Here is a 13,754-nt window from a genome sequence, read left to right on the forward strand (position 1 = left end):
GTTCAGCCGAGCTGTCCCCAAGTATTTCCGAGGCTCTCCAGCACCCCCCCCCCCACCTCTGGCCACATGCGGTATTGCATGTAATAGAAGTCAACGCGGAACAAATTATCTTTGTTTCTATTGACTTCTATGGAGAAACTCGCTTTGATATGCGAGTGCTTTGGATTACAAGCATTCTCTTGGAACGGATTATGCTCGTAATCCAAGGTTCCACTGTATAGAGATGGTAACATCATCGGGTTTAGAGAAACCAAAATTTTAATATTTATGAATGTCAGCAGCATATTGGTTGGGGAGGGTGGGAAGCAAAATAAAGGCAGATTAACCTTTTGCTTCAAAGTCCTTTCTCTTTGCAAATACATTGGCATGCAAAATGTGTTGAAATAAAAAAAAAAAACACGCAGGAGTTCAGGAGTTTGGTAAACATTGCAAGAATAGACTGAGCAGTTATTTAATGTTGACATTGGTCACAGTTCCGCCTTCAGTGTTCTGGGTTTATCCCACTGTTGGATACTTGTTCAGCTGCCAAACATGTGATTTTGTGGCCACTACGCCATAACTAAAGTGTAGCAGATGCCTGGACACAAATAGATTAAATAAATTGTTTCCTGCAAAATAATTATGCATGAAGGGCCATTAAATGAAATCTAGCAAATGAGTATGGAGGTATTGTAAACAGCAATCACCCAGTCTAGGAGCTGTTTCTAATGTAATAGAAAATGAAACTGAGAATATGAGTGGTTTTCATGCTCAACACCTACATGAACTTTCCTCCACCTCTTTTAGGCTTCATTCACACGGGCGTACTAAAGCGTGCATCTATGTGAGCGCTGTGTTTGCGTGCTCGGGTGCTCCATGCATCCTCACACAGGCAGTCCCAGTTAGGACATAGCAGCTGCAAGGACATAGCTGCTCCTCCCAATTTGACATCTGTGTGGGTGTGTGTCCCCAAACTTATACTGTCTGCATTCTGGGACATGTACCCGCACACGTGCCCTGTATATTTTAGTTCTGTGTGAATGAAGTCTAAATGAGCTCCATTCATGTCAGTTATGGATACCATACACTGCCCAGTACAAGCTTTGCTTCATTCGACAGGAGAACACTAAACAGCCAGATTGTAGATTAGCATATATTAAAACTGGACCAATATGGGTAAATGTTTGCTCTGGTATATGGTAGGATGGGAGACTACACTGTGGACCCCGACCTACCACAACTTGTCCTGGATTTATATACACTGATCAGCCATAACTTTACAACCACTGACTGGTAAATGAATAACACCGGTTATCTTGTTACAATGGCATCTTAAAGTCCATGGCATATATTAGGCAGCAAGAAAACATGTCCCTGAAGTTGATGTGTTGAAAGCCAAGAAAAAATGGGCATCAAAGTTTGTTGTGTATGGGGCTGTGTAGCCGCAGACCAGTCAGGGTGCTCATACTGACCCGTGTCCACTCCCAAATGTGCCTACAATGGACACGTGAGCATCAGGACTGGACCACAAATGCAGTGTTATGCTTTGGGCAATGTTCTGCTGGGACACTGTAGATCCTGCCATTTATATAGATGTTACTTTATATGGGGCTGTGTAGCTGCAGACCAGTCAGGGTGCCCATACTGACCCGTGTCCACTCCCAAATGTGCCTACAATGGACACGTGAGCATCAGGACTGGACCACAAATGCAGTGTTATGCTTTGGGCAATGTTCTGCTGGGACACTGTAGACCCTGCCATTTATATAGTTGTTACTTTATATGGGGCTGTGTAGCTGCAGACCAGTCAGGGTGCCCATACAGACCCGTGTCCACTGCCAAATGTGCCTACAATGGACACGTGAGCATCAGGACTGGATCATAAATGCAGTGTGATGCTTTGGGCAATGTTCTGCTGGGAAACCGTAGATCCTGCCATTTATATGGATGTTACTTTGACACATATCACCTACCTAAACATTGTCGCTGGCCAAGTACCTCCCTTCATGGAAAGTGGCCTCCTTCAGCAGGATAATGTACTCTGCGACACTTGGTTCAAGAATGGTTTGAGGAAAACAACAGGCAAGTTCTAGATGTTGACTTTGCCTCCAAATTCTCCATATCTCAATTCAATTAAGCATATATGGAATGTGCTGAAAACAAGTCCGATCCATGGAGGTCCCACCTCTTACAGGACTTGAAGGATTTGCTACCGATGGCTTGGTGCCAGATACCACAGCATACCTTCAGAGGTCTAGTGGCGTCCATGCCTTCACAGGTTAGGGCTCTTTTGGCAGCAAAATAGGGACCTACTCAATATTAGGTGGGTGGTCATAAAATTATGGCTAATCTGTGTATATATCTTGGATCATATTATTTTCTATCAGAAAATGTGATAAAAGATGACTTATCTTGTATTTTTCTTCTTTAGTTTATGTATTGTTCACCAGCAGAACAGTTTAAACATACCTTTATATATACAGAACATTCATATGATTCTGCTGCTTATCTTGCTTTGTTGAAGGTGATCTGACCTTTAACACACTTGTCTATACACTGTAAAAGCTAAACCTGTACAGTCTTGTGGATTATCTCAAGCAGCCTTTTTCGTTTTAAACATTTTATTATGTTTAAGTTTAATCAACAGATGTACAGTAATATCATATGTGGAAATACGATATTTGACGCAATAGAAAGTAATAGAAATGAGGTTTCATTAGTAATAAACATTAAAATAAGCTATAAGGCCCCTTTCACACTGGGGCGGTCTGCAGGCGCTATTGCTCTAAAAATAGCGCCTGCAAACCGACCTGAACCCGCTGCTTCTGTGTCTCCAGTGTGAAAGCCTGAGGGTTTTCACACTGGAGCGGTGCGCTGGCAGGAGGGTAAAAAACTCCTGCAAAGAGCATCTTTGGAGCGGTGAAGGAGCAGTGTATACACCGCTCCTTCACCGCTCCTGCCCAATGAAATCAATGGGGCAGCGCGGATATACCGCCGGCATAGCGGCGCTTTACGGGCGGCTTTAACCCTCTTTCGGCCGCTAGCGGGGGGTAAAACCGCCCCGCTAGGGGCCGAATACTGTTGCTAAAACGGCGGTAAAGCGCTGCTAAAAATAACGGCGTTTTACCACCAACGCCCCCACCGCCCCAGTGTGAAAGGGGCCTAAGGTAAAAATTAGTAGAAGATGCAAAGATACTTGTAACATATATGACTGAAATTAGGATACTTCTTATTTCAGGAATGAGTTTGGAGAATAGAAATAATTCAACAGAATATTGTACCTATGGTTTTGAGTGAAGAGCCGGGTCGTTAAAATATGTATGAGATGGTACATTAGGAGTGTTACAGGGCAATCAAGAGAAATAGGTACATTTTCCAGGGCCAAGTTCCTGCAAATTGGCTTGGCATTATCTGGAAATATGAGTAATATTTCAGATTATCCCGCAAGACTCCTATTAGAGTAAAAATAACTAGTGTAAAGAGAAGGGGAAGCTTAGATCAAGTAGCCTTTTTCAACCCTTTACCTTGTACTGTATGAACCCTTCAAATAACTTTCTGGGTTCAGAGTACCCCTGCTAATATTACTACATCTACAGATGACAGTATATTAGTGTAATAATAGTAATTGAGAAGAATGCTCTTTACACTTGTAGTCACTGGGAACCCCCCCCCCCCCATACAGATAGCTAAAAATGTAATTGTCCTCAGTAGTTACTCATCTAAAAGGCAGAAGTTGCTCATTGCTCAAGGAACACCTAGTAACCTCTAGAGCAGTGGTCTCCAAACTGCAGCCCGGGGTGGGATTCGGCCCTTGGCTTGTCTTTATACGGCCTTTGGGGCACTATTCCCTCCACTGTTAGCAACAGTGGGGTATAGTTCCTGCCACTGACACCAACATTGGGGCACTATTCCTCCCACCGACACCAATGATGGGGCACTATTCCTCCCATTGATACCAATGATGGCGCACTATTCCTCCCACCGACACCAATGATGGGGCACTATTCCTCCCATTGATACCAATGATGGCGCACTATTCCTCTCACCGACACCAATGATGGCGCACTATTCCTTGCACTGATACCAACGATGAGGCACTATTCCTCCCATTCATACCAATGATGGGGCACTATTCCTCCTATTCATACCAATGATGGGGCACTATTCCTCTCACTGACACCAACGCTGGGGCATTGTTACTCCCCCTAATACCAATCATGGGGCATTGTTTTCTCCTGCTGACGCCAGGACATTTTCTACTGACCACAGTCTGGACCCCCTAAAGATGGAAGTACAGTAAACTGGCCGTTTGTTTAAAAAGTTTGGAGACCCCTGCTCTAGAGGAACCCTGGTTGAGAAAGGTAATAAAAGCAGTTGTATGACAAAGACATGTTTTCCTGAGGTTGTAGAACTTTGGATGATACATACAGTTCATTTCTTCTACCTGGTATGATGAGGAGACACAAGTTAGTGCAAACGCCATATACAGTATATCTTTGCATTGAGGTCAATCCTTGGGTGTTACCTGTATATGTACATTACCCCAGTCTTTGCATAGTCTTTGCATAGTCTTTGCAAGATGCACAATAAAAGCTAACCTTGGTGTTTCATTTGGCCTAAGGAGTCTGCGAATGTCTTAGCATGTCTCAGCATCCTGTTTATCAAGTCTGTAAGCTTACCGGTTCTGCCTATAGAATAATTCACCATCCGATGATTTGATCCAATTAATGCACAATTCTAACGTACTCTTTTTCTCTCTACAGGGGATCCGCCATTGCAAAAATAGTGGGCGAAAATGCTGCAAAGCTGCCTCAGTTTGATAATGTGGTGAACATGTGGGTGTTTGAAGAATTAATAGGAGGGAAAAAACTGACAGAGATCATCAACACAGATCATGAAAATGTCAAGTACTTGCCTGGACACAAGCTGCCTGCCAATGTGGTACGTGGGCCGTGTTCTTCTGTATTGTAGATTTCTTCAGGAATTGAGTTTGTGTGACTCAGCCTGCCATGTAATAATCAGGATAACCCTGCACTGTTATTATCAGTAGTCGTAAATGTATTTTTCTGGGATTTTATGTGACAGACCAACACAAAGTGGCACATAATTGTGAAGTGGAAGGAAAATGATAAATGGTTTTCATTATCATCATAAATATCTGAAAAGTGTGGCGTGCATTTATATTCAGCCCCCTTTAGACCCGGTTCACACACGGGCGGCACGGCTTGCAGGTCGCCTCAGCGAGGCGACCTGCAAACGACTTCCGCGGCGACTTGCAAAACGACTTCTGTATAGAAGTCTATGCAAGTCACCCAAAGTCGTACAGGAACCTTTTTCTAAGTCGGAGCGACTTGTGTCGCTCCGATTAGAACGGTTGCCTGACAAGTCGTCCCTGTGTAAACTGAGTCTTACTCTGATACCCCTAACTAAAATCTAGTGGAACCAATTGCCTTCAGAAGTCACCTAATTAGTAAATAGAGTCCACCTGTGTGTACTTTAATCTCAGTATAAATACAGCTAAAATCCCAATAAAATACATTTACATTTTTGGTTGTAACATGACAAAATGTGGAAAATTTCAAGGGGTATGAATACTTTTTCAAGGCACTGTATCTTGCTCTTCTGGGAACATTCAAACAAATGTTCACGTAGTTTTTAAGAGTGGTGGTCAAAAGCATTACATGCATGTATTCACACTGGGGTTGATTTACTAAAACGGAAAAGTGCAAAATCTAATGCAACCCTGCATAGAAACCAATCAGCTTCCAGTTTTTTTTTTTTTGAAGTTGGAAGCTGATTGGCCACCATGCACTGCTGAACCAGATTTTGCTCAAGTTTTAGTAAATCAACCCCACATTGTTTGAAATCTAGTATGAGTGTTCTGGAGAAGAGTTTTGGACCATAATGCTGGAATCTTCCTGTTACTGATCACACCCTACAAGAAAGTCACATAATAAATGACCATGCTGAGGTCAAGCACTTGGACACTGCTTTGAGGATAAGTGCGCCTACTGGTGAGCTCTGATGAAGAAGGGACGAGCCCTTCGAAACGCGTTAGCGGGCAGTGCTATATATTCCTCTAAAGACCTTTGGAAGGCTTCGTTCATCATTTTAACCACTTGCTGTTAGTTGATGTTCAAGGTTTACGGCACATGATTTTACTACTGCTTGTGAGTAATTTCCTTTTTCATTTTATTCAATAAATGTTTTCCAAAAGATAATGCACATGGCTGGTGCGCCCTTTTCTCTTTTTATTTTTTTGCGCCTACTGGTGGCCTAGGCAATCTGCCAATTTTTGATAGGTCTGTTGCTTCCCCATTGCTTTAATATTCCCTGCATACATTTCCGAAATAAATTGCTATCTGAATATGTTTTTTAAGCTTTTCTAAGCAGTGATGTGACCGCAAAGTACCAGCTAGACTGCGTGCCCGTGGAGGGACGATAGCGATGCTGAGTCCCATCATTGGGAAAGATAGCGCTGAACCTACAAGATTGTCCAATTGGTGTTGCTATCCTATAGTATAGTCATGATGATGGTGTAAGTGATCTAGTTACTAGGCAGGCAGCTTCCACATTCCAGAAGATTTTCAAGGTTTCTTTGGTTTGTAGTGCAAAACAGTAAGAAGAAGAATAAGAAATGAAGCGCCATACCACTGTTCAATACTCCACATATCATTTTATTCCAAAGGGACTAAAAACTGCTTATTGGATGTCATTAGGGACCAAAGCTAAGGCACTATTGTGCACTCTTTATTTTAATGTTAAGAATACCTTTAACGTGGGGCCCCTTATAGATGCCTAAAAAACATTTATACATTCTAAATTGCCCTTATATAAACTTATCTATGAGCTTAGAAATAAATATACAGCTGTTTGATAAAATTTGGGGACCCTGATTTGCAACTTCTCATACTCTTGCTCCTCTGGAACAAGGACCTTCAGGATTGACCTTGCATATCATTTTTGCTCCTTCTATTGTCCCTGAAGATAGATGTCATGATACCGCAGAACATGTTTTGTCAATATACTTGGTTCTTCTGAAATAAGACATGAGCGATCGTTTTGTCTGTTATATATTTGTTTATTGCTCTTTCATTGTCTATATACAGATCGAAATCAATATAACATATATTTAAAAAGAGAGGGACCCAACAACCACTATTTAGAGTTTACCACCAGACCTAATACCACCAGTTCAATCATAAACTTTGCTATAAAACAATACTGTTATTCTTGTTTTGTTACTGTATATTGGCCAAATGTTGAGGCAATGTTATCAACTGCATTCATGTATCAAAAAAAAAAAAATAATAAGATGGACAATTAAAGGAGCAGATCAAGGAAAAACAGTGAAATCTTTATATCAAAAAAATATCGCTTCCTCGAGGTCGTTGAAAAAAAGATATGCCAAATAACATTGGATATATAGCAATATAAATGCATACCGTATATAGAATAAGAATAAATAAATATAAAATATCAAGTATGTACAAAATGAACCTAGGAATACAGAGCATTAACTTTAATGGCATCCCAGTCTTAGTCCGTAGGGTTCGATATTGAGTTGGCCCACCCTTTGCAGCTATAACAGCTTCAACTCTTCTGGGAAGGCTGTCCACAAGGTTTAGGAGTGTGTCTATGGGAATGTTTGACCAGTCCTAAAGAAGCGCATTTGTGTGGTCAGGCACTGATGTTGGGCGAGAAGGCCTGGCTTGCAGTCTTGGGGTTGAGATCAGGACTCTGTGCCGGCCAGCCAAGTTCCCCCTCCCCAAACACACTCATCCATGTCTTTATGGACCTTGCTTTGTGCACTGGTGCACATTCATGTTGGAACAGGAAGGGGCCATTCCCAAACTGTTCCCACAAAGTTGTGAGCATGGAATTGTCCAGAACGTCCTGGTATGCTGACGCCTTAAGAGATCCCTTCACTGGAACTCAGGAGCCAAGCCCAACCCCCAAAAAACAACCCCACACCATAATCCCCCCTCCACCAAATTATTTGGACCAGTGTACAAAGCAAGGTCCACAAAGACATGGATGAGCGAGTTTGGGGTGGAGGAACTCTTGACTGGCCTGCACAGAGTCCTGACCTCAACCTGATAGAACACCTTTGGGATGATTTAGAGCGGAGACTGTGAGCCAGTTCTCGTCCAACATTATTGCCTGACCTCACAAATGATCTTCTGGAAGAATGGTCAGTCATTCCCATAGACACACTCCTAAACCTTGTGGACAGCCTCCCCAGAAGAGTTGAAGCTGTTATAGCTGCAAAGGGTGGGTCAGCCACAGAGGAAGGGGACAGAGTCGGATCCTTGCAGTCACGTGACCACATAGACAAGTTTTACAAAATTCTGTTTAGATAGCAATTTATTAGAAAATGTATGCAGGGAGTCTCAGAGCAATGGGGAAGCAACATTTAACAGGTGGCTTGTTGTGTAGCCTTTCCTTCTTCTTTAAAGTACTACCAAACCCAGTATTCTAATTGTGTTTTTTAACATATGAATTTACTTCCTCACATCTGTCTGAGCTTTGGTATACCTTATATACCAGGGACTATAGAGGTTTTTATGGAACTTGTTGGTAGTTATGAATTCAATTAAAAACATTTTTCCTTTTTTGGACAGAGTGTTTCATCTGTTTCATTTATAAGATTTCCCCTCATTACTGTCTTGTAGACACAACTGAAAGTGAGAATAAATCTCTCCAAAGTGAGATAAATCACCTCTTAGGCAGTCGTCACCTCAACAAGTGATCCCATTGGAAGAATTTTCCTATATATCTGTTCTGGTGACAACTCAAAATTTTGGATTTTCCCTCCATTTTTGTCCTTGCAACTGTTGTCAACAATTAAAATAAAGCGAGTGAATCTCTCCAGTGGCGACACAGCAGTAAAACCTGACAGGGGCTCTAACCAGGCAATACCGGGGGCAGATGCCACCTACAGTCTGGACAGTATGGCTGGCAGCCACCTAAGTTGGCCTCATAGGCAGCATGGCCCTGGCTCTACCCTTTCCACAATCTATCCAGAACTAACAAGAACTGTTTTTAGCTTTAGATAGCCTTTAATGAATTCTTTCACATCCATGTTATGTGTGAGGTTCAGTAGTAGAACGGGGGCAAGCCATTTGTTTTAGATTTTTGCATAAGATCGCTAAAGGAAACCTGAACTGCAAATCTATGGAGGTTGCCACTGATGACGTTTCTCTGGAGACGTTTCCCTTTGAAAATGCTAACTCCCTGGCTGTCATGCTGATCTATTTGTTTCAGTCCTTTGCATCATTGACCTGTACCCAGTATGCAGGTTAATATAAAATGGATATGTAGAGAAAATGCTCTGTAATGGCACGACACTACTCAAACAATAGTTAAAATACAAAAAGTTTTAATTAATATGCGAAACATAATTAAATGTTGTCAATAAGCTTCAGCAGTATTTTTCACCATAAAGAAATTCCTAACTGGTAACCACCATCGACCCTCATCACTAGAATATGGCTCCCAAGGTAAATCGTAACAAAAGTGGTCATGGGGATATGTCTCCAATTTCCTAATACCTAAGGGTGACTGCTGTGTGGGGCGATGATGTCCAGTTTGTGGTTCTGCTCAACATGTTTCGTGTCAACCGCGCTTCTTCAGGAGATTCAGAGTTAAAAATGAAATTTTGAAGTGATATACAATGTACTAGTAAGGCAGATGGAAAGGGGGAGGGGAAGAACGAGGCCGCAGCCAGGCAGGGGCGCCTCAGTTCCCAGCGGTGGATGTGGGGGCATACATAAATTACAAAGATGTCTCAAAGGTAAGGGGAGAAGTAGACTATGAGGCTAGGTATTTCCACACACAGAATGGAATCCTTAAAAGACATAAGTACTAGTATAGTAAGGTCAATGAAGGGGTATACTATTGCAAAGGATTCTCAATAGCATAACGTTCATTGGTTTCACTCGGCACTTAAATTCAGAACACCATTCGAGGTAAATACATCTTTATTAGCTCATATCCACTTTGGGGGAACCTTCCCCTGGAATGGTGAAGAAGATGGAATGCTTCCACCTGCTAGAAGACCTGGAGCACACCGGTATGCAGGTTAGAAGCTTTGGCTTCATTTTGAACTCTTTCACATCCATGTTATATGTGGCCACCCATCACAATGATGAGCCGGAGGTGAGAGAGGGGTCAGTAGAAGAGAGGTGAGTTGCAGTAGGAGAGAGGGGGCAATTTTTTTAGATCTGCATAATAGATCACCAGGCATTGTGAAGCTCTCGGGGCATTTATAAAGATCACTAAAGGAAACCTGAAGTGCAAATCTATTGAGGTTCCCACTGATGATGTTTCCCTTTGAAAATACTAACTCCCTGGCTGTCATGCTGATCTGTTTGCTTCAGTCCTCTGCATCATTGACCTGTACCCAGTATGCAGATTAGAAGCTTTGGCTTCATTTTGGGACTTTCCTGATTTAAAGCCAGATAGGGAAGCAACAAGCATTTTTTAGGAAAGCAAAGCCTTCAAATTTCTCGCTGTACAGGTTTCTTATAAAGGCATGCATAGTGTCTTCAGTTTATTCATGTTGTCATTAAATTCACATTTAGTAAATGACAAGTTTTACAAAAAGTGTAGAATTCAGTTTTGGGTTTGTTGCTCCTCTGCGCTAATGTAATATGAATACAATGCTGTATTTATCAGAATAGTCGGTCGCTGCAATATATATGTATTATTTATAGGAGGTACATCCTTCTTTTTTATAGATAAAAGAATCAGATACACACCCCGTTGTGCTTAAAAGACATGCATGTAGGCAGGGAAACTCTTCACATTAACCTTGGGTCCGTAGGTGGTATACTTAAGGCAGAGCCATTAGGTATTGCTGGATATAAGTAGTTATTACAAGCCGGCTGGGAACATACAGGTGGGAGTTTAATGCAGACGTAATGTAATAATACCTCCTACAGAATAATAGCCTTCTCCATCCTCCAGCTCATTTACATGATGTATAAAAGTCTCCAGCGGCTGGCAGATAATGTAATGTATTATGTGAGAACATTTCACTTTCCCCGGTTCTTCTTGCTCCATGAATATCTCCAGAACTGTTTACACAGATGCCATGCACCGTCTCATTGGGTTACATAATCGCCTCCTGACGAGGAGCGGGGAGCCACATTATGACCAAGAGCCTCATTTCAAGCCGCTCTGAGAGATTATCAAAACTAACAAGGCTATATGATTGCTCAATAATGCAATACGACCTTTGCCCTGCATACATAAAGCCTATTTATCAATCAGAAGGCCCCGTTCTGCTCGGGGGAAGTTGTGCAGCAGACGAGGGGCATGAAAAGATGATTGATCGATGCAGATACAAGTGTGCAGTTATTTGTCAGTGTTGACCTATGAGGGGACAGCACAGCACCTCTCTGAGGGAAGATGGACATGGAGGAACATGTCTACCTATGTGTTCTCATTAGAATGTATTCACTGGAACATTCTCTCAGCAGTGACTTTCAGTCACACTTGACTTTGGGCCTCAACAGGCGTCAGTGTACATGTATTGTATGGCAGAACTAAGAGACAAGCATGTCCTGACAAGTGACTTACCAGTAGCTGGACCTCTACCTCTCTATGTGGGATTGGGTACATGACTGACTTCCACTCATTATCACCTGTTAATCTGTTTACAAAATAATACTAAAACCAGCCATAGACGGTTCAAATTTCAGCCGGTTAAGCAGGAACTGGCTGAGATTTGAACCATGTATGGGCAGGCTGAATGTACCCAAGTTGATTCATCGACTTGGGTGCAACCAGCATGTCAGGTTTTACATGCGATTATTGCTAGGGGCTATGACAGTGTTCTCCCAGCGGCAACGGCTCTCCCCGCCGGGAGAACGCTCCTCGTGAGGGATTCCCCCATTGACACTGTCTGTGTTGATGGGGGAATCTAGCGATTTTCTTTCCTGCAATGCGTGGTTGCAGGAACGAAAATCATTCTGTCTTTACCTGGCCTTATTCATCATCTCTCACGTCTTATGTATTACTTTTTTTTGGTGAATGGGTAGGGGTAAAATGTGCCCATACAACTGAATCAAAGCCTTTAAAATTCTTTATTTGTCACCGTGCCAGACAAAAGACAGGAACAATGATGACGCGTTTCACACGGACAATTCATGCTTACTTATGGGGTCTCAATAGCCCAAACAGTACACAGCTCCTTTCACAAGCATGTTTTACTCCACACCTGCTGACTGCTTCCTGCTCTTTTCAATCCTCTCTTGCTGGTTGGTTAACCTTTTCGGGGACCGAAGTATCCATAATCAGGGTTGGAGGCTCTTCCCACCCAAAATCTTGACGAGCCTCCAAATTCCAGGTCACATATGAGGACTTAAAGGAGAAGTCGAGCCTGAGCTTGTTTGGCATTGTTTCTTCTATGGGTCACAGGAGTGCAATTAGTTTTGCACTCCACGGGAGCGTGCCCGCTGAACTCGATGTTCGCCGGCGGCCCGCAATTGCGGTATGGAAAGGTAAAACAGGGAGATGCCTATGTAAACAAGACATTTCCCTGTTCTGCCTAGTCACATGACGGGGATCGCTGTCATGACAGTGGAAGCCCATCCCCCCCACAATTAGAACACCTCCCTAGGACAAACTTAACCCCTTGATCGCCCCCTAGTGTTAAACCCCTTCCCTGCCAGTGTCCTTTACACAGTAATCAGTGCATTTTTATAGCACTGATCGCTGTATAAATGACAATTGACCCAAAATGGTGTCAAAAGTGCCGATGTTTCCGCCATAATGTCGCAGTCACGATAAAAATCGCAGATCGCCGCCATTACTAATAAAAAAAAAAAATAATAATAAAAATTCTATAAATCTATCCCCTTTTTTGTAGACGCTATAATTTTTGTGCAAACCAATCAATATACGCTTTTTTTTACCAAAAATATGTAGAAGAATACATATCCGCCTAAACTGAGAAAAAAAAATAGTTTTTTTATATATTTTTTGGGGATATTTATTATAGCAAAAAGTAAAAAATATTTCTTTTTTTTTTTTTTTTTAAATTGTCACTCTTTTTTTGTTTATAGCGCAAAAAATAAAAATTGCAGAGGTGATCAAATACCACCAAAAGAAAGCTCTATTTGTACTTCATTTTTACTATTTGTACAGGTACTTCCCACACCTCCCTCTCATTCCTCCTGCTCTTTCGAAATGCACTGTATTCGTCTTTTCTCTCCAGCTTGGCTGAGGGTCGCAGTCATTTATCAGCCTCCTGGACAAGGGTCACGCTTTCTGGATGACTTCTCTGCATGGCTACCCTATTTTCTCTCATCTGAAGTGCCTGCCATCATCCTAGGTGACTTTAACATTCCAATCAATGTTAATACTGCTACCACTTCTAAACTTCTCAACCTAACCTCCTCTTTTAACCTAACACAATGGACACAAACCACCACTCATTTCAATGGCAACACTCTTGACCTCGTATTCTCCCATCACTGCACTCCCTGCAATCTCTCTAACACCCCCTTTCCTCTCTCTGATCACAACCTTATCTGTTTCACACTCTCCTTGTCTCCTACATCCCATGCTGCCAACCCACAAACCACTACCCGCAGAAACCTTCGCAACCTCAACCCTTCCCTCCTCCACTCTGCTACTGATGGCCTTTATGACAAAATCGCACCCCTGTCCTGCCCAGACCTAACCACTTCCATCTACAACACCACATTGTCATCCTCCCTAGACATACTTGCTTCTCTTTCTGCACGCAGAACCAGGCCCCATCT

At 42.4% G+C, this 13,754-nt stretch overlaps 1 protein-coding gene across 1 annotated transcript in view; it reads left to right on the plus strand.

Annotated features, from left to right (window-relative positions):
- Positions 1-13,754, plus strand: part of GPD1 (glycerol-3-phosphate dehydrogenase 1) — a 76,433-nt gene that overhangs the window by 8,785 nt on the left and 53,894 nt on the right. Inside the window, exon 2 of the mRNA XM_073613160.1 lies at positions 4,743-4,920. Coding sequence (XP_073469261.1) covers positions 4,743-4,920 — 178 coding nt within the window. The remainder of the gene's footprint in view (positions 1-4,742; positions 4,921-13,754) is intronic.

This window comes from Aquarana catesbeiana, linkage group LG02 (assembly GCF_042186555.1).
Source record: "Aquarana catesbeiana isolate 2022-GZ linkage group LG02, ASM4218655v1, whole genome shotgun sequence".
Taxonomy (NCBI): Eukaryota; Metazoa; Chordata; class Amphibia; order Anura; family Ranidae; genus Aquarana; species Aquarana catesbeiana.